The sequence below is a fragment of the Salvelinus sp. IW2-2015 genome, linkage group LG14 (genome assembly GCF_002910315.2).
Source record: "Salvelinus sp. IW2-2015 linkage group LG14, ASM291031v2, whole genome shotgun sequence".
NCBI classification, from domain to species: Eukaryota; Metazoa; Chordata; class Actinopteri; order Salmoniformes; family Salmonidae; genus Salvelinus; species Salvelinus sp. IW2-2015.
In genome coordinates, this window is record NC_036854.1 from 32,872,990 (window position 1) to 32,899,619 (window position 26,630).

The following is a 26,630-nucleotide window of genomic DNA, read 5'->3' on the forward strand; positions in this document are numbered from 1 at the left end:
CACAAGCATGTGATGAAAATAACATCTTTTCTATCTATGTTACCTAACTAATTCTGATTCAGCCACGACAAGCCTTACTCAAAAATGTATTTTAAAAAATTATCAGCAATCTACACACAATACCCCATAATGACAAAGCAAAAACAGGTTTTTAGAAATTTTAGCAAATGTATTGCAAATAAAAAATGGAGATATCACATTTACATAAGTATTCAGACCCTTTACTCAGTACTTTGTTGAAGCACCTTTGGCAGCGATTACAGCCTTGAGTCTTCTTGGGTATGATGCTACAAGCTTGGCACACCTTTATTTCGGGAGTTTCTCCCATTGTTCTCTGCAGATCCTCTCAAGCTCATTCAGGTTGGATGGGGACCATTGCTGCACAGCTATTTTCAGGTCTCTCCAGAGATGTTCGATCGGGTTCAAGTGACTCAGGGATATTCAGAGACTTGTCCCGAAGCTACTCCTGCATTGTCTTAGCTGTGTGCTTAGGGTCGTTGTCCTGTTGGAAGGTGAACCTTTGCTCCCAGTCTGAGGTCCTGAGCGCTCTGGAGCAGGTTTTCATCAAGGATCTCTCTATACTTTGCTCCGTTCATCTTTCCCTCGATCCTGACTACTCTCCCAGTCCTTGCCACTGAAAAACATCCCCACAACATGATGCTGCCACCACCATGCTTCATCGTAGGGATGGTGCCAGGTTTCCTCCAGACGCGACACTTGGCATTCAGGCAAAAGAGCTCAATCTTGGTTTCATCAGACCAGAGAATCTTGTTTCTCATGGTCTGAGAGTCTTTAGGTGCCTTTTGGCAAACTCCAAGTGGGCTGTCATGTGCCTTTTACTGAAGAGTGGCTTCCATCTGGCCACTCTGCCAGAAAGGCCTGATTGGTGGAGTGCTGCAGAGATGGATGTCCTTCTGGAAGGTTCTCCCATCTCCACAGAGGAACTCTAGAGCTCTGTCAGAGTCACCATCGGGTTCCCTGACCAAGGCCCTTCTTCCCCGATTGCGCAGTTTGAACGGGCATCCAGCTCTAGGAAAATTCTTGGTGGTTCAATGCTGTAGAATTTTTTTGGTGACCTTCCCCAGATCTGTGCCTAAACACAATCCTTTCTCTGAGCTCTTCGGACAATTCCTTCGACCTCATGGTTTGGTTTTTGCTCTGACGTACAATGTCAGCTGTGGGACCTTATATAGACAGGTGTGTGCCTTTCCAAATCATGTCCAATCAATTGAATTTACCACAGGTGGACTCCAATCAAGTTGCAGAAACATCTCAAGGATCTCACTAAAATCGGCAGTAATAAAGCCTCTCTTGAAAAAGCCAAACCTTGACCCAGAAATGATTAAAAACTATCGGCCTAATATTGAATCTCCAATTCCTCTCAACAGTTTTTGAAAAAGCTGTTGCGCAGTAACTCACTGAAGGTGGTAAATTACATTTTAAAGGCGGCAGACCGAGGCTCTGCATCTGTCCTCATGCTCCTAGACCTTAGTGCTACTTTTGATACCATCGATCACCACATTCTTTTGGAGAGATTGGAAACCCAAATAGGTCTACACGGTCAAGTTCTGGCCTGGTTTAGATCTTATCTGTCTGAAAGATATCAGTTTGTTTCTGTGGATGGTTTGTCTTCTTACAAATCAACTGTAAATTATGGTTGTTCCTCAAGGCTCCATTTTAGGACCACTATTGTTTTCACTATATATTTTACTTAAAGAGAGAATTAGAGAGAGCATAGTTAAATTCACACAGGACACCGGATAAGACAGGAAAAATACTCCAGATATAACAGACTGACCCTAGCCCCCCGACACATAAATTACTGCAGCATAAATACTGGAGGCTGAGACAGGAGGGGTCAGGAGACACTGTGGCCCCATCCGATGATACCCCCGGACAGGGCCAAACAGGCAGTATATAACCCCACCCACTTGCCAAAGCACAGCCCCACACCACTAGAGGGATATCTTCAACGCACCAACTTACCATCCTGAGACAAGGCCGAGTATAGCCCACAAAGATCTCCGCCACGACACAACCCAAGGGGGGGCGCCAACTCAGACAGGAAGACCACGTCAGCGACTCAACCCACACAAGTGATGCACCCCTCCTAGGGACGGCATGGAAGAGCAACAGTAAGGCAGTGACTCAGCCCCTGTAATAGGGTTAGAGGCAGAGAATCCCAGTGGAGAGAGGGGAACCGGCCAGGCAGAGACAGCAAGGGCGGTTCGTTGCCTTTCCGTTCACCTTCACACTCCTGGGCCAGACTACACTCGATCATATGACCTACTGAAAAGATGAGTCTTCAGTCTTTATAGTCATTTGACTAGTTTTATTATGAGTTTATTATTTACTTTGAGCCTGTTCCAGCATCTTGTTGGATGATTTGTATGTTGTAAATACCTGCACCTGCTTCAAGAGTCTTAAAATAAGAACCGTGCACTGGATCTTCTGCTTCCTGCCTCTCCTGCTCACCAACACCAGCCAGGCAGCTCCAACCATCCAGGGCAAATAAGGGTTGTACCATCCACCCTTACATAATATATGCGTTCTATGACACGGTATTTGAACCGTACATAGTGAACAAGCACCCCATTTTAAGCTGTTTGACCACAGCAAAAGCCCAGCAACATTTCATATGACTTAGCTTATTTTCAAACTTGCCCTACTGAGTCTTTTCCAACCCGCTTTAGCTGAGATGGAGTTGACTGTCCAATACGGTGTATTAAATTGGGGTCTATGGAGGGGGCGGAGTAAAAAGCCAGCAACAGTCCATACAACACAGTCCCCCTCCAAAACTAAACATATTTAGTATTTTCCACCTCACTTTTGCTGAGACAGGTAGAAAACCTTTTCCTCTACAGTCCAATATGTATTCCATATGTAGTGAAGTGCATTGGCAGCTATGTCATGTTGCAGGGGAAAATAGTCACAAACTCTGAAATACCAAATAATTTGTATTTATTAGCAAAAGATAGTAAGACAACTGCTGGGTTCAGCACATAGTGTTATGGGTTCACAGAACTAGGATAAGATACATGAGGCTATAAGCCACTAGAGGATGCTACTAGGATAAGATACATGAGGCTATAGCCACTAGAGGTGGCTACTAGGATAAGATACATGAGGCTATGAGCCACTAGGGGTGCTACTAGGATAGGCATAAGATACATGAGCTATAAGCCACTAGAGTGCTACTAGGAATAAGTACATTAGCTATGAGCCACTAGAGGGTGCTACTAGGATAAGATACATGAGGCTATCCCTAGAGGTGCTACTAGGATAAATACATGAGGCTATAGAGCCACTAGAGGGTGCTACTAGGATAAGATACATGAGCTATAAGCCACTAGAGGTGCTACTAGGATAAGATACATGAGGCTATAAGCCACTAGAGGGTGCTACTAGGATAGGATAAGATACATGAGGCTATAAGCCACTAGAGGATGCTACTAGGATAAGATAACATAGGCTATAACCACTAGAGGGGTGCTACTAGGATAGATAAGATACATGAAGGCTATAAGCCACTAGAGGATGCTACTAGGATAAGATAACATGCAGGATAAAGCCACTAGAGGGTGCTACTAGGATAAGATACATGAGGCTATAAGCCACTAGAGGGTGTTACTAGGATAAGATACATGAGCTATGAGCCACAGAGGTGCTACTAGGATAGGATAAGATACATGAGCTATAAGCCACTAGACGGTGCTACAGGATAGATACATGAGGATATAAGCCACTAGAGGGTGCTACTAGGATAAGATACATGAGGCCTATAAGCCACTACGAGGTTTATAGGATAAGATACATGAGGATATAAGCCACTAAGGTGCTACAGATAAAATACAGAGCTGTAAGCCACAGAGGATGCTTACTAGGATAAGATACATGAGGCTATGAGCACTAGAGGTGCTACTAGATAAGATACATGAGGCTGTAAGCCACTGGAGGTGTGTACTAGGATAAGAACATGAGATATAAGCCACTAGAGGTGTTACTAGGATAAGATACATGAGATATAAGCCACTAGAGGGTGCTACTAGGATAAGATACAGAGTTTATAAAAGCACTAAGAGGTGCTACTAGAAAGATACATGAGCAATAAGCCTAGAGGTGTTACTAGGATAATAATGAGTATAAGCCACTAGAGGTGCTACTAGGATAAGATACATGGAGTTATAACCCACTAAGAGGGTGGGTTTACTAGGATAAGATACATGAGTCAATAAGCCACTAGAGGGTTTAAGGATAAGATACATGAGTCAAATAAGCCACCTAGAGGGTGTTCTAGGATAAGATACATGAGGTTATAATCCACTAGAGGTGTTACTAGGATAAGATACATGAGTTATAAGCCACTAGAGTGTTACTAGGATAAATACATGAGGATATAAGCCACTAGAGGTGCTACTAAGGATAAGATACATGAGGTTATAAGCCCACTAGAGGGTGTACTAGATAAGATACATGAGTCAATAAGCACTAGAGGGGTTTACTAGGATAAGAAACATGGGATATAAGCCACTAGAGGTGCTACTAGGGATAAATAACATGAGCTGTAAGCCACTAGAGTGTTACTAGGATAAGATACATGAGGTTATAAGCCACTAGAGGGTGACTAGGATAAGATACATGAGGATATAAGCCACTAGAGGTGCTACTAGGATAAATACATGAGGTATAGCCACTAGAGGGTGTTACTAGATAAGATACATGATCAATAAGCCACTAGAGGGTGTTTACTAGGATAAGATACATTGAGGTTATAAGCCCTAGAGGGTGTTACTAGATAGATAAGATACATGTGTTATAAGCCACTAGAGGTTTACTAGGATAAGATACCATGAGGATATAAGCCACTAAGGGTGCTACTAGGATAAGATACATGAGTATAAGCCACTAGAGGGTTACTAGATAAGATAATGAGTCAATAAGCCACTAGAGGGTGTTACTAGTATAGATACATAGGATATAAGCCACTAGAGGGTGCTTACTAGGATAAAATACATGAGCTGTAAAGCCACTAGAGGGTTTACTAGGATAAGATACATGAGGTATAAGACCACTAGAGGTGTTACTAGGATAAGATACATGAGGATAAAGCACTAGAGGGTCTATAGATAAGAAATGATACATGAAGGTTATAAGCCACTAGAGGTGTTACTAGGATAAGATACATGAGTCAATAAGCCACTAGAGGGTTTTTACTAGATAAGATACATGAGACAATAAGCCACTAAGAGGTGCTTTACTAGATCTGAGGATAAGATACATGAGGCTATAAGCCACTAGAGGGTGTTACTAGATTAGGATAACTAATACATGATCAAATCAAAGCACTAGAGGTGTGTTACTAGATAAAATCCTTAAGCCACAAGGCCATATAATTATCCAGGAATACATCTCAAGCAAACTGGAAATAAATTTAACCAGTGATAGGATCTCGTAAGAACCAAGAAACACATAAGTATACACCAGTCTCAAAATTTCTCCTCAAAGTTGTGCTAAAAATGTGATAGATAATTCATCCACCTGACATGTGTGGCATATCAAGAATCTGATTAAACAGCATGATCATTGCACAGGTGCACCTTTGCTAGGAACAATAAAAGCCACTCTAAAATGTGCAGTTTGTTACACAACACAATGCCACAAGATCTCAAATTTTGAGGGAGCGTGCAAATGGCATGCTGACTGCAGGAATGTCACCAGACGTTGCTAGATAATTTAATGTTCATATCTATCCATAAGCCGCCTCCAACATAATTTTGGAATTTGGCAGTACGCCAACCGGCCTCAAACGAAGACCACATGTAACCACGACCAGCCCAGCGACCTCCACATCCGGCTTCTTCACCTGCGTGACAGCTGATGAAAACTGTGGGTTTGCACAACCGAAGAAACCATCTCCAGGGAAGCTCATCTGGGCTTGACTCAGCCGTTGTAATGACTTCTTGTGGCCAAAGTTGTTCACCTTCGATGGCACTGGCACCGCTTGAGAAGTGTGCCCTTCACGATAAATCCCGCTTTCAACTGTACCAGGCAGATGGCAGACAGAGTGTTTGGCGTTGTGGGTGAGCGGTTGCTGAGTGTCAGACTGAACACCCTCTAGTGGCCAGATACAGACTGGTCTTCTAATCTGCGCCCTACCTTTTTTGTATGTATCTGTGACAACAGATGCATACTGTTTATTTCAAGTCATGTAAAATCCATAGATTAGGCCTAATGAATTTATTTCAATGACTAATTTCCTGATATGAACTTTAACTCAGAAAAATCATGAAATTGTTGCATGTTGCGTTTATATTTTTGTTCAGTGTAATAACTCATTACCCTACAGTATATAAATTAGTAATTCTCTTTAGTTTAGATTTTTTATAATGTAAACTCAGCAAAAAGAAACAACAACCCTTTTTCAGGACCGCGTCTTTCAAAGATAATTCGTAAAAATCCAAATAACTTCACAAATCTTCATTGTAAAGAGTTTAAACACTGTTTCCCATGCTTCGTTCAATGAACCATAAACAATTAATTAACATGCACCTGTGGAACGGTCGTTAAGACACTAACAGCTTACAAACTTAGGACACTAAAGAGGCCTTTCTACTGACTCTGAAAAAACACCAAAAGAAGATGCCCAGGTCCCTGCTCATCTGCGTGAACGTGCCTTAGGCATGCTGCAAGAGGCATGAGAACTGCAGATGTGCCAGGACAATAAATTGTAATGTCCGTACTGTGCGAGGCCTAAGACAGCGCCGGGAGACAGGACGTACAGCTGATCGTCCTCGCAGTGGCAGACCATGTGCAAACAACACTGCGCAGGATTGGTACATCCGAACACACACCTGCGGGACAGTACAGGATGGCAACAACAACTGCCCGATTACACCAGGAACAGCACAATCCCTCCATCAGTGCTCAGACTGTCCGCAATAGGCTGAGAAGGCTGACTGAGGCTTGTAGGCCTTTTGTAAGGCAGATCCTCACCAGACATCACCGGCAACAACGCTAGACCAGACAAGACTAGCAAAAAGTGCTCTTCACTGACGAGTCTCGGTTTTGTCTCACCAGGGGTGATGGTCGGATTCCTATCGTTGAAGGAATGAGCGTTACACCGAGGCCTGTACTCTGAAGCGGATCGATTTGTCACAGCATCATCGGACTGAGCTTGTTGTCATTGCAGGCAATCTCAACGCTGTGCGTTGCAGGAAGACACCTCCTCCCTCATGTGGTACCCTTCCTGCGTGCTCATCTTGACATGACCTCCCGCATGACAATGCCACCAGCCATACTGCTCTTCTGTTCGTGATTTCCTGCAAGACAGGAAGTCAGTGTTTCTGCCATGCCAGCGAAGAGCCCGGATCTCAATCCTAATGAGCACGTCTGGGACCTGTGATCGGAGGGTGAGGGCTAGGGCCATTCCCCACAGAAATATCCGGAACTTGCAGGTGCCTTGGTGGAAGAGTGGAGTAACATCTCCAGCAGCATACCACCCTGCATACCACTGCTGGCTTGCTTCTGAAGCTAAGCAGGTTGGTCCTGGTCAGTCCTGGATGGGAGACCAGGTGCTGCTGGAAGTGTGTTGGAGGGCCAGTAGGAGGCACTCTTTCCTCTGGTCTAAACAAAGATCCCAATGCCCCAGGGCAGTGATTGGGGACACTGCTCTGTGTAGGGTGCCGTCTTTCGGATGGGACGTTAAACGGTGTCCTGACTCTCTGAGGTCATTAAAGATCCCATGGCACTTATCGTAAAGAGTAGGGGTGTAACCCCGGTGTCCTGGCTAAATTCCCAATCTGGCCTCAACCATTCACGTCACCTAATAATCCCAGTTTACAATTGGCTCATCATCCCCCCCTCTCCCGTAACTATTCCCAGGTCGTTGCTGCAAATGAGAATGTGTTCTCAGTCAACTTACCTGGTAAATAACGGAAAATAAATAAAATAAAAAAATCTCACAGCAAGAACTGCAAATCTGGTGCAGTCCATGAGGAGGAGATGCACTGCAGTACTTAATGCAGCTGGTGCCACACCAGATACTGACTGTTACTTTTTGATTTGACTCCCCTTTGTTCAAGGACCACTTATTCCATTTATGTTGTCACATGTCTGTGTAACTTGTTCAGTTTATGTCTCAGTTGTTGAATCTTGTTATGTTCATACAAATATATACACATGTGAAGTTGCTGAAAATAAATGCATTTGACAGTGAGAGGACGTTCTTTTTTGCTGTTTAGTTGTAAATTTGTAACAATTTTTACATTATGCACTATGACTATGCAAAGCTACAAAAAAAGATTGATTCATATCATACACATAGCATTTTACCACATACCTTTATTTTGAAGGCAAAATAAGAAAACCGAAAGTCTTAATGTGCTGCCGTGACGTTAATCCTAATCACACCCCATCTCTGGAATGACTAGTACTATTGGTGCTTTCAAGAGCACTGGGAACTGGGGAAAAACAAGGTCAAATCAGGACATCAGTGATCTTCAAGGTCGGAAAGTCGGAACTCTATAAAGATGCCCTAGCTTGTAATTCAGATTTGGATGACTGTTCAAAACAATTCTTCCCATTCGGAGCTTCCAGTTGTATTGAGCGCACTATAATGTTCAGTTGTGGATGCCAATTAAGGCATCCCCAGCACCTCTCTGATTCAAATGGGTTGGGTTAAATGCGGAAGACACATTTCAGTTGAATGCATTCAGTTGTACAACTACCGTAACTAGGTATCTCCCTTTCCCTTTCTCTTTCCTTTCCCTTTAAATTCTGTAGAAAGTTAACTGTGATTTTTGGCGAACAGCAGCTTGATTTCATTGTTTGGCTAGTAACTGTTCTTCTTCAATGGGTTTAACGGAGATGGTAATTATTAATGGTGCATTACCCCACCAAAAGGACTGGAGTATAAATCCATATATTTATTGACACAAAAATGTGAAAAGGAAAAGTACTGCCAACTAACCTGCCACTCATAAAAACCCACACCCATCCACTATTTTGACCTATCTAATCCTCCACTCATTAAAAACCAACCCCATTCCACTATTTTGACCCTATCTAATCCTCCACTCATTAAAAACCCACCACCCATTCCACTATTTTGACCCTAATCCATCCCCACTCATTAAAAACCCACCACCCCATTCCACATTTTGACCCTATAATAACTCCACTCATTAAAACCCACCACCCCCATTCCACTATTTGACACCCCTATCTCAATCCTCCCCTCATTCAAATATACCACCACCCCATTCCACTATTTTGACCCTATTATCCTCCACTCACTAAACCCACCACCCCATTCCACTATTTTGACCCTATCTAATCCTCCACTCATTAAAAACCCACCACCCCATTCCACTATTTTGACCCTATCTGATCCTACACCAGGCTGACTGCCTGAGAGGATGGGACACTACCATTCAACACACCCTGTAACTCTTCTGCAGTAAAATCTCGCAATCCCAAGTAATTCTCTGCAGCTGTCACCACAACACCTATTTTCTGTGACTTCCATTCCATTCCTGCGTTATAGCTGATAACCATGGCAATGAACGCTAAAAAGCCAACCTTACTGAAGCACATCTCATTAGTCCTATCACTCTGTACTGGCAAACGTCTACTACTCACCGGGAGCCTCTTAGGATCCCTCACCCCTCTTCCTCTACTTTCTTCACTGCCTCGGCACATGACACCTTTTGTAAAACTCTGACCCTGGCAACATCAACATGCCTCTTGCACCGGACACCTCTGATCCCCAGCAACATGGGCACCCCTACTCTTAACACATAAAATCAAATGTTATTTGTCACGTGGTTCGTAAACAACAGGTGTAGACTAACAGAAAAATGCTTACTTACGGGCCCTTCCCAACAATGCAGATTTTTGTTGTTGTTGTTGAAATAGTAGAAAAATGGTAACAAGGAATAAATACACCAGGAGTAACGATAATGAGGCTATATACACAGGGTACCAGTACAGAGTCAATGTGTAGTGGTACAAGCTAATTGAGGTAGATATGTACATATAGGTAGGGATAAAGTAACTAGGCAATGGGATAGATAATTAACAGTAACAGCAGCATATGTGATGAGTCAAAACAGTTAGTGCAAAAAGGGTCAATGTAGATATTCCGGGTAGCTATTGGTTAACTATTTAACTAACTATTTAGTAGTCTTATGGCTTGGGGGTAGAAGCTGTTTAYGGTCTTGTTGGTTCCAGACTTGGTGCATTGGTATCGCTTGCCATGTTGTAGCAGAGAACATTCTGACTTGGGTACCGCTTCGTTCACCGATACTACACATTCCTTTGTCCCATGCCCTCCTGCACACATCTCCCATCTAGGAATCTCCCTCCTACACGCTGCTGCAACATGACCACAAGCTTGGCACTTGAAACACGGTAGTGGATTCGGCACAATAGCTCTTACGGGATAACTGATATATCCTAACATTTACTTTATCAGGTAACGACTCAGCCTCAAAACTCAAAGGACAGACAGGGACTCTGTTTCATCACGCTCACCATCAAGTCTGTGTCGCACCAAACAGCGGGCATCACAGACACCGGGAATCTTCAACTTCAGTTGATCCACCTCCACCCTTACCGCTACCCCAGTAATCACTCCTTTCAATGGTGCCCTATTCCTGAGAGCAGAAACACAAAAAAGTCGACTTCGGGTTACCTTAACTCCTTTTTCACCCAACCTGAAACCACATATGGGTCAGCCAAAAGGCAGGGGTCCACCTTCTCCAAAAATGTCACGCCTACTGGACCAGATTAATCTTTTTCATGACCATCGGTGCGAGGCTCGAGCCCTGAGGTCTTCACCACACCTCCCACCTCAGGTAATTCATCCTCACTCTCTTCCAATTCACCTCCAGAACTACTGGAGTATAGCACATTCTGTCTGTACTCAACGCCACTCTTCCTCGACACACCATCTCCCTCGTTGTCACTAGCTTCATCAGGTTCTAACTCGTAACCTACTTTCTTCCTTCTCCTCATTGACCCCACGCCTGGAAATATACTTCCATTAGAATCCTTATCACTTTCACTGTCGGATTCCATGTTTCCATCCTTTTCCACTAGTATATTTAGTTTGAGTCCACTACTAATTTTCGATTGACTGCTACCACGCTTCCCACCACATGGAACCCCGGCTTCGCCCCATCTTCCGAAAGAATGACCTAACGCCTTGCACCCGTAATCCTTCCTGCTGTTTCAGTCACGTCTGCTCCTCCCCTAAGACACTGAGTGTTTTCAGTCACGTCTGCTCTCCCCTAAGACACTGAGTGTGTTTCAGTCACGTCTGCTCCTCCCCTAAGACACTGAGTGTGTTTCAGTCACGTCTGCTCCTCCCCTAAGACACTGAGTGTGTTTCAGTCACGTCTGCTCCTCCCCTAAGACACTGAGTGTGTTTCGTCACGTCTGCTCCTCCCCTAAGACACTGAGTGTGTTTCAGTCACGTCTGCTCCTCCCTAAGACACTGAGTGTGTTTCAGTCACGTCTCTCCTCCCCTAAGACACTGAGTGTGTTTCAGTCACGTCTGCTCCTCCCTAAGACACTGAGTGTGTTTCAGTCACGTCTGCTCCTCCCCTAAGACACTGAGTGTGTTTCAGTCACGTCTGCTCCTCCCCTAAGACACTGAGTGTGTTTCAAAGTGATGATATCTCTCTGCACATTTCCTCAATCATCTGTTCATCATCTGACTCTTCTGCTCCTTGTCCTCTCTCAGAGAAGCTATCCTGGCCTCGTCCTCTCGTAGAACCTGCTTCTCTGAGAGAAGCAACTGTTTCTGCTTCTCAAGCTCTTCCTGTTTCTGTGTGCTGGGCCTGGCTCTGGAGACGGAATCATGCCTCAGAAATTCATACAGGGTCAAAGACATTTGCTCAAAACTGTTGCATTCTCTGACAGATACTGAAGTAGCGTTCTTACCTTAATGTGCTCTGTTGTTTGATCAAATGATAGTTTAAGGCTATTTAAGTCCAGTAAGGGCTTCATGGCAGTTTGGAGCACTTCCTATTGGAGGGAGAACATTTCTGATACCGGATAGTCACTGGATTAACAGGAATTGACAAGTCAAATAGAACAGGGCTTGTTTTAAGTCTTGTTCTCTTTGATACAATAATTTATTTTACATGTCTATACATTTTAATGGAATAACAAAGGTTTATATAATACAAATAAATAAATAAATTGAGTACCTTGTGAACCTGTAGATCAGGGGTGTCAACTCATTCCATGGAGGGCTTATTGTCTGCTGGTTTTAGTTTTTTCCTATCAATTAAGACCTAGGCTACCAGGTGAGGGGAGTTCCTTACTAATTAGTGACCTTAATTCATCAATCAAGTACATGGTTGAGAAAAAAGCCACAGACACTCGGCCCTCCATGGAATAAGTTTGACAGATGTGCCCCACAAGGTCCAGAGCCTGCTAGTTTGCTTTTCAACCTGATAATTAATTAGACCCACCTTGTGTGCCAGGCCTAAATCTTTCTCTGGTTAGAAGGGAACCATGAAAACAAGCAGTGGACATGGCTTTGAGGTCCAGAMTTGAGTTTGAGGACTGTACAGCTTAATCTATGGCGCAGTAGTCAAGGTTTTTGTGTTGTTTGGAGGTCTGACACATCAAAAAGAGGGGTGTTTATCCTCCAGACAGAAGAGTTGGAGTTTCTCCCTGTGCAGACAGCAGAACACCCCAGACTCTGAGAGATGATCTGGAAGTCACCTTGTCCTAGAGATTTACATGGTAATCATGAAACACAGACCTTATTTTAGGTGTTTCTAAAAACCCCTATGGGAAAAATGAATGGTGGGGAAATTATTGGAACCATTTCCCTGTTTGACTGCTAGGTCTTATGGGTGTTATGACTAATACTGTGGTACTCTATGAAGTGTTTGTTGTCATTCAATGAGAGATGACTAGTTTTCATGCACATTTTTTCAATTGGGAAATACTGCACCAAACATCTTAATTAGGTGTAAAATTGTGTGACTAAGACATCCCCTGCAAAACTGTCAAAATGAATGACAGATTTCTTGATTTATCTAGATCAGGTATTCCCAAACTAGAGGGGTACGCGCAATGCCTTCGTGGGTACGCCAAATAAAAATGTAATTCACAATGTATTTTTTTCTTCACGTTTTCAAACAGCTCATTTATATTTTCCAACGGGGCTATACATTTGGGTGAGGTTGTTTTCGTGCCTGAGTGGCCTCGTGTCACTGCCAAAAACAAAATTAAACCATCTAGCGAAATAACAACACAATGTCAAATACAGGTAGCCTAGTCAAATAATTAACATCCAATCACATTAACCGTTACTCTCTCGCGGGAAATCCACTAACGGTCCGTATGTAGCCAAACGTAGCGTTTTCTGCATTATGCAATGATATGGGCAGCGACCATGTAACGCTTTTACAACATACAGAAGTGCACTGGTTATCAAGGGGCAAAGTATTGACACGTTTTTTTAAGACACTGATGCCCTTTGCAACCACGTACCTATGTGAGAGTGGATTCTCGGCCCTCAATAGCATGAAAACMAAATACAGGCACAGARTGTGTGTGGAAAATGATTTAAGACTGAGACTCTCTCCAATACAACCCAACACTGAAGAGTTATGTACATCCTTTCAAACACACCCTTCTCATTAACCTGTGGTGAGTTATTCACCATTTTCGATGAACAAATAAGGTTTTATATGTAATATGGCTAAATAAAGAGCAAAATTATTGATTATTATATTATTATTTGTGCCCTGGTCCTTGCTAACCGGGCTATCTGCATTGTGTCCCACCACCTGCCAACCCCCCTTTTACACTACTGCTACTCTCTGTTTATCATATATGCATCGTCACTTTAACCATATCTACATGTGCATACTACCTCAATCAGCCTGAGATAACCGGCGCCTGTATATAGCCTCACTACTGTTATAGCCTCGCTACTGTATATAGCCTCGCTACTGTTATTTTTCACTGTCTTTCTACTGTTGTTTTTATTTCTTTACTTACCTATTGTTTACCTAATACCTTTTTTGCACTGTTGGTTAGAGCCTGTAAGTAAGCATTTCACTGTAAGGTCTTCACCTGTTGTATTTGGCGCACGTGACAAATAAACTTTGTGACAAAAACTCACACTAATTCTTATGTTTAATAAATGTATCGTATAGTGTTTGTGTGGCAGGCTTACAATGATGGCAAAAAACAACATTTGAGAGTGCGCTGACCCTGGTGCTAAAGGGGGTACGCAGCTAGAGGTTGAATGTTTGAAGGGGTACGGGACTATAAAAGGTTTTGGAACCACTGATCTAGATGAATTCGGACTATTTTGAGGAAATGTGTTCTGGATATGTGGTTGCTACGGTGTCTCAAGAGGGAGGAACAGTGATATTGCCATTTTTTTCTAGTTTTTCAAGCAATGGTCTTTAAGGGAGTATGCGAAGCACAAACGTTCACTTTCCCTAGCTGGGTTCTGCAAACCGAACCTAATATGCGGCAACTTTAGAGCTGTCAAATGCACAAGCAGCTCCTGTCATTAGGCCTGTACCTAAATTGGACATTGCCATTGGCAGCACGGAGTCACATTAAGAGAAATCCCATGCAGCCTTGTTTACAAATTCGAACACTGGAATGTGAGCTGTAATCTACACCTTGATTAGGCTGATAGAAATCCAAATTATTTTGTTTAATGATTGTCAATTTGAGCGTCATTATTTCCATATAACACATGAGTAGGATGGGTGTGGCTTTGTGACAATGATGAAGAGCAGCTGCTCATCAACTTGACAGCTCCAACTTAGTTCCACCTCCGAAATATCAGCTATGCGGGTGTCTGCTATCCTCGTTAAAGCCGGTTAAATGTGTCTGGTTCGGTTTGCCCCTAGCATAACTCGACTAGGCTAAGAGCATATTCCCTAAAGACTTTTGCTTGAAAAAATCAGCAATATTACTGTTGTTTGTCCCTCTTGAGCCACAATAGCAACATAGCCTCAAAATAGTCAGAATTAACGGGACACAGTCTTTTCACGCCACTTCGTTACCAAGTGATATTCGTAGCAGACTAGGAGAGCATTTTAGCTAACCRTAACCATTTTCCTACCCTTAACCTGTCAAGTTAATTATCCTGCTGTGTACGTTCCCCTAACCTGCTACAAAAAAGTCCCTTCCGTATCGAATTGCCATGAAAAGAGTGTTTCTCCTGAATTAATCTAAGATAAATCACGAAATCTATCATTCATTTTGACGTTTTTGCCTAAGAAGTCTTAGTCGCGTAATTTTACATTTAACTAGGATTGATGTAGAATTTCTCAAGTGAAGAAATGTGCATGAATACTAGTCATCTTTTCATGTTCCCACTCCTTCTAAGAGTAGTACCGTTGACCAATGACCAACGAAGGGGCGTAGACTTTGGCTACCGAACTATGACTTGCCTCAAGCAAAAATGTTGCATGCACGAGGAGCTGAAAAAACCCTGCTGAACACCAAAACAAAACAGTTATAATCACAAAATGTCGTCATAATATTAGCGCAAACTGTTTTGACTGGGAAGCATACGGTAAGTTTTATGCTTAATCTGAATCTAGACTAAAGAGTAAATCGTTTGGCTCGGTCATACCAGCTCCATATCTGAACACGACCAGAGTGGAATAGAGAGAAACCTGTTCACTGTTCCTTGTACATTAAATTTTTACTAAACCAGTAAATGGTACTGTAAGAATATTTATAATGGTTATGACAAATAGTTAGGCGATAGCTGCTACCTAACTCATAGAAATAGCTTACAAGTTCAAAGGGAAAACCACTGTACTCTGAAAATGTTGGACCCAAATAGATGTATGTTAATATGGAGGACATAATCTGAATAATGTTGCCTACTTAACTGCAGATGAAGTCAGGAGAAAAACTGTTGTTTCATATCTGACCTACTTTACTTATTAACAAACCTGTAAAATGATGACTCAGCATTCTCCCTCTCTCACCCCTCCGTCCCTCAAACATTTTCTCTCTCTCTCTCTCTCTCTCTCTCACCCCCCTCCCTCCCTCAAACAGTTTCTCTCTGACAAACACATATACTATATTGTGCCATCATTGACAAGGTCCCCACCAGATGAATACACGGTAGCCCTGGATGTAAATACTGTCTTTATTGAACTGTACAGAGCTGAAAGCAAGACTGAGATGACTGACAGTAGCCTGGTGGCTAGATGTGGCATGACAACGAACATTAGATGGCTAAACCCACCAACAGACAGTCTCCGTCTTCTCTGTGTGGGTTATGGTGTCCTTAGTGTGGAATTTTCCGAGACGATATATAAACATTTCACAACATTTTATAAAGCAATACAGAAAAAAAGAACAGAAAAATGAACCATGACAACAAGCTACAAAAATGGCAGTCAATACATCATCACACTGTATCCGGGTAACACCGGTATGAAGTAAACATTCGGAACGACTGATAGACATGATAAATAAATATGAATATAAAAAATGTGTACATGTCTAAATAAAGAAAGAAAGAAAATGACTGGCGCTGACATGGGTCTGTCTCTACCACTACGGTGTAACCGTGTTGTGTCACCAAGAGGAAGGATAGTGGCCAACTCCTGAAGGCACAGTGGGTTAAACCATTAAACACTGTACGACCAAGCCTCGAACCCTCACGCTCTACCACAAAGCCTTGTCCTATGGAACGTAGGCTACACCCCTCTATGCCACCCTGTCTACACACAAACACAACACTTTCAACATAAGGTAAGATGTCTAGCCTTCTCTCATTCTCATTGGGTCTCACGAGACAAACTCTCAGTATTACAAGTTTCATGAGCGATCGAATTGATCAATCTTGGAAAACAAACATGAGAACATAAGACTGAAGTGTTTGGCAACAGAATACACACTGAAAGTTCCAGAGTTCAAAAGTTCACTGACAGGAAGGAAAGAAAGCTATCTGCCGTGCAGAGTGTTTATCRATGGTTCCTCCATGTTTTCCCCATCAAGCTTTGAGACATTCCTCTCCAGTCATTGATGAGAAGGAATTCTCGTTGATACAATCTAATGTCATAATTAAATTAAAGTAAACTTCTCTCTCATACATGTGCTATGCTATGTATATTACATATACTATCTGAAATGTCTTGTAAATGTAGAGTACCAATGTCGCTGAATAAATAAACATATTCAAATATAAATAAAATATATTTATAAATAAAACCTATTTACAGCATGACTTTTGACATCCATGTTTCTGTAATAACACATGGATGGACTGGTTTGTGGAGTGCATATGGAAAATGAACATGTAAGCGTGACCAACAGAAATGTTAAACTTAGAAACAGATGATTTAATATAATCTGTCAGATCTCAGTTTAAAGCGGCAATCAGCAGTAGAAATAAAAACAGAGTGTCCCCTGCCTGTTTCCGTAAAAAGCTGAGGGATGGGGCTGGAGAAACTCTCAAATTCATAGACAGAGCTATGGATGCAAGGACTGACCATCCATGATATCAACATTATAGATATAATCATGTTTTGAGGCTATATAGTGTTTGTTTACATCTACTTTGCTTTCAAACATTGGAGTAAAACAAGCTTATATTTCAGGTTCTGATTGGGTATGACAGTTGAACTAAGCTCATGAGACATTTATAAGTTACATTCTTCAAGAATGAATGGGTACATATAATGAATMTATAAGTCCAAAAATGGATGTAGCAACTCCTGATTGCCCCTTTAAAAAACAAACAAGTCTGTGCCAGTGTATGATCCAGTGGTTATTATTATTAATATACAGAGGTCAAATACATAAGTCAAATAACTTGAGCTGTGCTAATTGAGTTTGATTTAGTTTGGTACAATGGAGACAACAGAATAGTCCCAAAAGTAGTTTGGTACAATGGAGACAACAGAATAGTCCCAAAAGTGCAAACTCCAAGCTGAATCAATGGCATTTTAATGTACTTGAGATATGTATTTGATCCAGATCTGTCTATCTATTATGTATTCAAAGGACTCCTGACAACTCCCAAATACAATACAAAGAAGGACTCATCAGTTACTATGTACAGATTTAGTCTCTCAACGCAACGTTCCAATAGACTCTCTTCTTTCTTCTGCTTTTATGAAAAAAAATCTGATTTCTGTACACCATTCTTTACCCACTTCCACCCCCTCCTCCATTCAGTAGGTACACTATTGGATGACATTTCTTTCCATCTCTCCTGTGATTGGTCAATAAATGAACCTCCCACTCTCCATTTCTCATGTGGTTGTTGGTTAGATACACAGCCACCCCTTCTCTCTCTCTGTCTTTCTATTGGCAGTTAGATGAACCACTCTTTCTTTGATTCGTCGATGGTCTCTGGGTTGGGGTCGGTGCCGATGATGGTGGTGTCAGCTGATTCGCCACTGGCTGGCTCCGCCGCTTTCGACTCATTGGTGTGGTAGGAGCCCTTGTGACGGAACATGTAGCGAATCAGGAACGCCAGCGTGCACAGGATGGTGAAGATCACCACGGCAATGATACCTGGGGGCGGAGGTATAGAAGTACTTTTAGAAGTACATGTCATTTTATAAGAAAGAATATTGATATGGCCAGTTGAGGTTAGAGAACCAATTTATAGAAGCAAATTTGTAATATATTTGTTGACATCATGTATGGGAGACACATTTGGAGACACTTATCTGCAGCGGAGGCAACTGAATACCAATAGATCAAGATCACATCTGGACCTGGCAGAGAGTCATGTCTCTGTGGTACACCTCTTTAAAGATAACAGATATGTGAATATGCTGAACATACCTCCTATAATGGCTGAGTTCCTGTTGACTCCATCTGGGATCACTCTCTCTTCATTAAATGGGAACTCTGCACCTGGAGACACACAGAGACAGGAAATACAGATCACATCAGCCATACACACACACATACACACGCACAGACATGCACACACGTGCACGTGCATACACATGCACACACCACTGTCTTCCATTCAACTTTAATGAATCCACACCAGGCCAAGCTGTCCAGTCTCCCACTAATTGGCTTTTATCCCTCCTGATGGAGAAATCTGTCAGGTAGATGAGTGGAGAGAGAGAGCGAGAYAGAGAGAGGGAGAATAGAGAGAGAAAGAAAGAGAAAGAGAGATGACAGGGATTGGAGAAAGGCAAGAGAGAGTGGGTGGATGAGAAAGTCTGAGGGGCAACAGAAATCTGGAGAGAGAGAGAGGAGAGAGAGAGAGAGAGAGAGAGAGGAGAGAGAGAGAGAGAGAGAGAGAGAGAGAGAGAGAGAGGAGAAGGAGAGAGAGAGAGAGAGAGAGAGAAGAGAGAGAGAGAGAGAGGAGAGAGCGAGAGAGAGAGAGAGAGAGAGAGAGAGACACACACACACAGCGAGAGAAGAGAGACGAAGAGAAGGAAGGTAAGAAGAGACCATGAGACTGATGAATCTGCTCTGTCAGTTTGCTTCTGGCTCCTGATCAATAGATGTGATCGACCAGAGACAGAGACAGAAAACCATTCCACTGGATCACAAGGAAGACTGCAGCACCCCAATATGAGAATGTGTGTGTGGTGTTGTGTACCTGCTTTAACTGTAGAAATGTTTGTATGTGTGTGTGGGTATCGTACCTGAGTCCAGGCGCCAAGGATCGGTGGCAGCAGACATTGGTGGATGGTGAGAGGCGAGGCTCCACATTTAGATTCTACCAGCTTACCCTGGTAGGACACTGGCACAGACTGTCTGTCTGTCGGTTTGTCTGGATGTCTGTCTATCGGTCTGTCTGCTACAAGGTTTCTTAGGGCTGTTTTCAGGGGTGTGACTCCGTTGAACTGGACGCGTGACAGACAGCCTATGAACCCTGGAGTGTTATAACGCTCTATAAGCGCTGGGTCTATCACTCCGGTCTCTGAGGAGAGAAAGAGAGGGAGAACAGAGCGAGAGGCAGACAGTGGTTTGAGTTTGAACAAGATTGTATTATACAATACAAAACTTTAAGGCAGCACCCAGTATTAATAGTCCAAGCAGAAGGCTGAGAAAATGAGAAGGAGAGGAAGGAAATGTACATAATCAGCACTTAATTTTCCAGCAAACCAACTGCAGCAGAGTGTACAGTAAGCCACTGGCCACAGCACTTTCCTCCTACCAGCTATCAGAACACTGCATCAGCACATTTACAGGGAAATCATCAAGACATCACCACCATGGATACAACACACACACACACACACACACACACACACACACACACACACACACACACACACACACACACACACACACACACACACACACACACACACACACACACACACCACACACACACACACACACACAACACCACACACACACACACACACACACACACACACACACACACACACACACACACACACACTCATTAGAATGTGTGAGCAGGTTTTTAAATCAGTTGCAATGACTAATCTTCCCTGCTGTTAGAGACAGGAAAGAAGGGGAGGAAGAGAGACAGACAGACAGACAATAGTTGGTTTGCAGTACCTTTTTTGGAAAGTAGTACCTATTCAGTATGTTAATTGGGACAGAAGAGCCCATACACAACATATTCTCAGAAGGAAACATAAGACTTAAGAGCTAGTGTAGCCTGAACCTTTAAACACACCTTCTTCAAGGAAAGAAGAAGACACGTTATATCCAAAAAACAGAGCAACAAGGGACACAAGCCAAAGGAGTAGTCCAAGGAACCACCCAACTCAGAGGAGAGGAAAAGAGCAACAAGAAAGGACACACAGCCATCAGCAGGCAACAAGATCAAGGAATCCACTCAGGACCAGAGAATACAAGGCTATCTCTTCTCCTTTGTTCTCCTCGATGTGGCCTAGCCAAGGATCAAAGACTTGAGTATAACACTCTTAATATTCACACTCACTGAGGTCTCTCTTCTCGTCTTTCATTCTATTTCATTCTACATGATCACTCTCATTATGTTTGTAAATATTGTGATTAGCGTTATTAAATGTTGATTGTATAAAGAACTTGTGTTTGTCTTGTTATTCTGGTAAAAAGCTCAAATTGATTCTCAAAGAATTAAGAATTATTACTAAAATAACTCATAAGTCAGTTCTTAGAGGACCATTTCGTCCAATAACTGGACTGGGGCTCATTAATAATATCATAGTAAGAAGTGTATACACTACCTTACATGGGCTTATACTGTGTACATGTACTGTAGGGCCCTTTGGCCACACAACCTGAACAGGAAAAACACAGGACCCAAGTTAGAGTCTGTAGAATAGGGTCAGGAGCTTTTATGGTCAGTCAGGGAAAACTGATAACATTACAATAACACACAAACTCCCTTCACACTTTTCTACTATCTTTCTCCACCTCCCTGGTTCTTTCATCTTCTCTTTCTCTCTCCCGTCTCTGTCTCTCTCTTTTCATCTTTAATCCCCCCCTTCTCTTCCTTGCTTTCTCTCGCTTTATATTTCTATTATTTTGTTGTGTATCCGCCGGTGGAGAGCTTTGAGTTTTTTGAAAAGTATTCAAAAGATCAAATGTATTGTCATTACTTTCTCTCTCTCTCTGTCTCTCGTTCCACTCCTCCTCCTCAGGCTTCAAAGAATGGAGGAGGTTCAAACACAACGTTAACACAGAGGGGGGGAAAATGCAGCAGAAAAACAGACTAACAACCTCAAACACACAGAATATTGAGTGTCTGTGCATGTGTTTGTGTCTCTGTGTAACTGGATCTCCTACAGACCCAAGATTTCTCTCTGCGGTGATCATGTTTGATAGATTCAGGCTAGGTATCAGAATGTGCTGTCTGTGTTTAGTGTGTGTGTGTTTAGCGTGTGTGTGTTTAGTGTGTGTGTGTTTAGCTTGTGTGTGTTTAGTGTGTGTGTGTGTAACTGGACCTCCTACAGACACAAGATATACAGATTCAGGCTAGGTATCAGAGTGTGTGTGTGTGTTCAGATCTAAGGCACTGTCCAGAGCTGACAGATTAATGAGCCTTTGGTCATCCGTTCCAATCCCACAATGCAGTGCATGGGTGGAGAAACGCTTTGATATCAGGTCACTGCTGATGGCCCTGTCAAAGGAGCTACACACACCACACACACCACACACCCACACACCCACACCCACCTTGTTTAGGAGAGATAACGTGCTGCTTGAGAGGAAGCTTATGGAGATACTGGCTGTCCAGAGTGTGTGTGTGTGTGTGTGTGTGTGTGTGTGTGTGTGTGTGTGTGTGTGTGTGTGTGTGTGTGTGTGTGTGTGTGTGTGTGTGTGTGTGTGTGGTGTGTTCGCTTGTGCCTGTGTTGCTTCACTGCCTCAGAATAAGCACTGTGCATGCACTGATACAATTCTCATGAATTACAATGAATATGAGTATGATTCCCCTCTTTTCATGATCTGCTTGTATTACTAAACAACGTGTTCACCCTCTCTCTTCTCTCTCTCTCTGAGCAATATTACTGAGCATATGCACATCTCTCAGAAAGTGGACTTGAATACTAATAAGATACTGATATAACACTTAAAGGCTCAGGCTGGTCCACTAATAGGCTGGTCCCAGGTATTAAGGCTTTGGCATACAGGCTTGTCTTGGCATAATCAACAAGACAGACAGACCAGACAGACAGACAGACAAGACAGACAGACAGAGACAGACAGACAGACAGACAGACAGACAGAGACAGACAGACAGACCGACAGACAGACAAGACGGTCAGACGGTCAGCACGGTCAGACGGTCAGACAGACGGGTCAGACAGACAGACAGACAGACAGACAGACAGACAGACAGACAGACCAGACAGACAGACAGACAGACAGACAGACAGACGGACAGACGGCCAGACGGTCAGACGACAGACGGTCAGACAGACGACGGCCCAGACAGACACAGGACAGACAGACGGACAGATGGTCAGACAGTACTGGACAGACAGACAGACAGGAGTTGGCTGAGGCCCAAAAAGATGGAGCCATGCTAATCATTCTCTTACAATGTGACACAAACATGATTGTGCCTGTGGACCAGCCTGTTCCTAACAGCCCCTCTAGGCTTAGCTCTCCAGCTCCCCCCGACCTGTAACTCCTGTTACGGCTGAATGTAGATGACTGTTCTATTTCAGTAATGACACCAGCACAATGCATCAGATCTACATCATACACACCAGTGGAGGCTGCTGAGGGGAGGACGGCTCATAATACTGACTGGAACGGAGCCAATGGAATGGCATCAAACACATGGAAACCATGTGATACCATTCCAGCTATTCCGCTCCAGCCACTACCACGAGCTTGTTCTCACCAATTAAGGTGCCACCAACCTCTTGTGATACACACCAGTTGGTTGGTCCCTTTGGTCCAATGAGAATTTATCAACATTTATTGGGAGGTACTGCGAATACAAAAGCTGACCGGAGCTGTTATTGGGTGAGAAAAGCGGGATGATGGGGGAAAGGGGGGTAAGAGGGAGGGAGAGATTGGTTGAGGATTAGGAGAAGGACAGGTAGAGGGAGGACAAAGGTGGAGAGAAAGGGATGTGAGTGGTTGATAGAAAGGGGGGGGGGAGAGGGACAGTGAGAGGGGAAAAGGGGTGATGAGAGAAGCACTTAAATGGAGGGACGACCAAAGGAGAGAAAGGGTGAAAGGATCAAGCAGGGTTACCATGGCAACAAATGGAAGCTTATGGCAGAACGAGAGAGTAAGAGAGAGCGAGAGAAAAAGAGAAAAAGGGGGATGAGAGGGATGGAGAGAGAGAGAGACTAAAAGGAGGATTGGTAATAATGAGAAACAAAATGACCCTAGCTGTGTTCGTATACCCATACTAACATACGGTATACTACATACTTAATGAGTATATACTACATAATATTTTCTATTAGTTCATTTTAGTATACTGAAAACAAACAGTATGTTTCCAGTTGAGTGTACTAGCTCTCAGCCTGTCTACCGGAACTTGATGCTGTTGCTATGTAACCTCTTGCTAGCTAGTTAGCATAACAAATGACTAGTTAGACATTTTACGACTTTGTGTGTGTTCTTAAATTCAATCTGGAGTGCCAGAGTACGCTCATACATTCAGAGCATTGTCAGATTGTCCGTTTGTAAATTCAGAGTGTTTCGCTCTCGGAGCGCACACTGGACGCTCGGGCCAGGGAGTAGGGTTGATTTGAGCGTTCTAACGGCAGTCAAGTASCCAAGCTAACGTTGGCTAGCTTGCTAGCTAGCTACTTCCAGACACAAATGAGACCACTCTGACCATTTTACATGCCTTAGCAGAGCTGGTTAGGCAGTTTTCATGTTATCCAGAGCGTTGGTGACTGTAACTGTGCTGCTGGCAACAATTTAATTACGCTTTTTTGCCAATGTTTACTGACACTGGGGGGTGTTGAGCGCTTGTAAATTCATTATTCTGCGCTCTGGTACACAGACCAGAGTGCTCTGAAATCGGAGTAGATTGTCACGCCCTGGCCATAGAGAGGCTTTTATTCTCTATTTTGGTTAGGCCAGGGTGTGACTAGGGTGGGCATTCTAGTTTCTTTATTTCTATGTTTTCTATTTCTTTGTGTTTGGCTGGGTGTGGTTCTCAATCAGAGGCAGCTGTCTATCGTTGTCTCTGATTGAGAATCATACTTAGGCAGCTTTTTCCCACCTGTGTTTTGTGGGTAGTTGTTTTCTGTTTTGTGTTTGTACCAGACAGAACTGTTTCGTTTTGTTCCACTTTGTTATTTTGTTTCAGTGTTCAGTTTGAATAAATAATCATAAACACGTACCACGCTGCGCTTTGGTCCTCTTCTTCAGACGAGCGTCACATAGATAGCCAGAGCTAATTTACGAAAGCACCCGAATGTCCATTGAGAACGCACAACGACTATACCATTTAGCTGAGCTAAGAATGACCGAGAATAATCAAGTCAACAAATGCTGGGTAGTTACTGTAGTTAGATATCATATAGTTAATATACTGGCAAGTTTGATGTATAAGTAGCCAACTAACGTTAGGTAGCTAGCTAACAACATACCGGTATATACTGCTGTAATGATATGCTATGTGGTTCGTAAGGAAAGCATAGCTAACAAATTGTCAGCCAATATAACGTGTAAGGTACCATATTTGAAAAGTCATTACTTTATTACATTGCTCAACATTTTCTTAACATTCGTCATAATTAGTTAAAGCAGTGAATTCGTATCCGCTCTCGTTGTACTTTGACTGCATATTTTCCGCCATTTTCTCCAAATCTCGAACGATGTGAAGCCACGCCCATTTCCTGAAGAATTGCATTGTGGGCCCCAATGTACGAAAATACTTCATATTTTGGTGAATTTAGTACGACATCCGGGAACTTTTGACTAACTATATCCATACTATGACTAATAAGCATACTATATACTCAATTCACCTCACAAATTATATAGTTAGTGCAGATAGTATGAGTAATCGAACACAGCTCCTTTCTATACTAACCCTTGATGAGTAACACACACACGCACGCACACAGCCAGTCACGCTCTCACACAATAGAGTGTAACAGACACAACACAGCCACAAAGAGAACAGAGAGATGCTACTAAAGCACACTGATCAGGGAGAGAGAGAGAAACGGAGAGAAAGGGGAAAAGAGAGAAGGCTAAAGAGAGGAGAGAGAGATGGATGAATGTACTGTCTAGGAGGTGGTAACTGCACCTGTCCTTGTAATGCGCTCCTACTGCAGTCTACCTGCCTACACACACACACAACTTACACACCCCTGGGAACATGCAAGGACACGCTCGCACGCACGCAAACACACGGACACACACACACATGTCACCCATATACAACAACAACAACGTCTTCTTCAATGCAGAAAGCCTACATGCTAGTCTGACTTCAACTTCCTTATAAATACACACATGGGCACACACTGTCAATATAAGGCATACAGAACTCCCACCACAGAAGATCCTAACCCAGCCATACACTATACTGTAACATGACGAAAATAAATGGCAAACAATACCAACGAGGGAATTACAAGACTAATAAAATAACATTCAAAAACACATTTCAATCAAACCCAATTGAAATTAAATTAATTCAATCAAATGAGAAAATGTCTCTCTCTCTCTCAAGCACGTATATGCGTGCACACACACACACACACACAAACACTTCTATTTTTCTTGTAGATGAAGGTAACATTACCTGTCAGACTTTTAGTCAGTGTATCTTTGTAGACCCGGTTCCTTTTGTTTAGTTTTTTCTCTCTGACCGAGATCACTGCTGCAGTCGAGTGGTTCTCCTAGCCTTGTTCCTCAGATGTACTTGTTTTCTCTCTCTGCAGTGTCTGTCGTGTTCTCACTGTGCAGTACAGTCCCACCCCCATTCACACACAGAGCCAAGGGAAAGTCTGGTGTCTGGATTATTGTAGATATGGATCAGGAATCCATAGTGTACTAGCCATAGACAGATCCACAGGAGGATATGAGAAAAAAAGGCAAAAAAGCAGATTGTGACCTCATCCACACACACACACACACACACACACACACACACACACACACACACACACACACAGAAAAACGCCTTGAATGAGTGGGTGTCCAAACCTTTTGACTGTACTAGTATAGACGATGCTTGA

The 26,630-nt window shown here is 42.9% G+C and overlaps 1 protein-coding gene across 1 annotated transcript in view; it reads right to left on the bottom strand.

Annotated features, from left to right (window-relative positions):
- Positions 1 to 16,145: 16,145 nt before the first annotated feature.
- The window catches only part of cntnap2a (contactin associated protein 2a), a 116,589-nt gene continuing 106,104 nt past the window's right edge, over positions 16,146 to 26,630 (bottom strand). The window contains 4 exon segments of the mRNA XM_070446807.1: positions 16,146 to 18,540; positions 18,817 to 18,888; positions 19,641 to 19,685; positions 19,688 to 19,918. Coding sequence (XP_070302908.1) covers positions 18,338 to 18,540; positions 18,817 to 18,888; positions 19,641 to 19,685; positions 19,688 to 19,918 — 551 coding nt within the window. The 3' untranslated portion in view covers positions 16,146 to 18,337.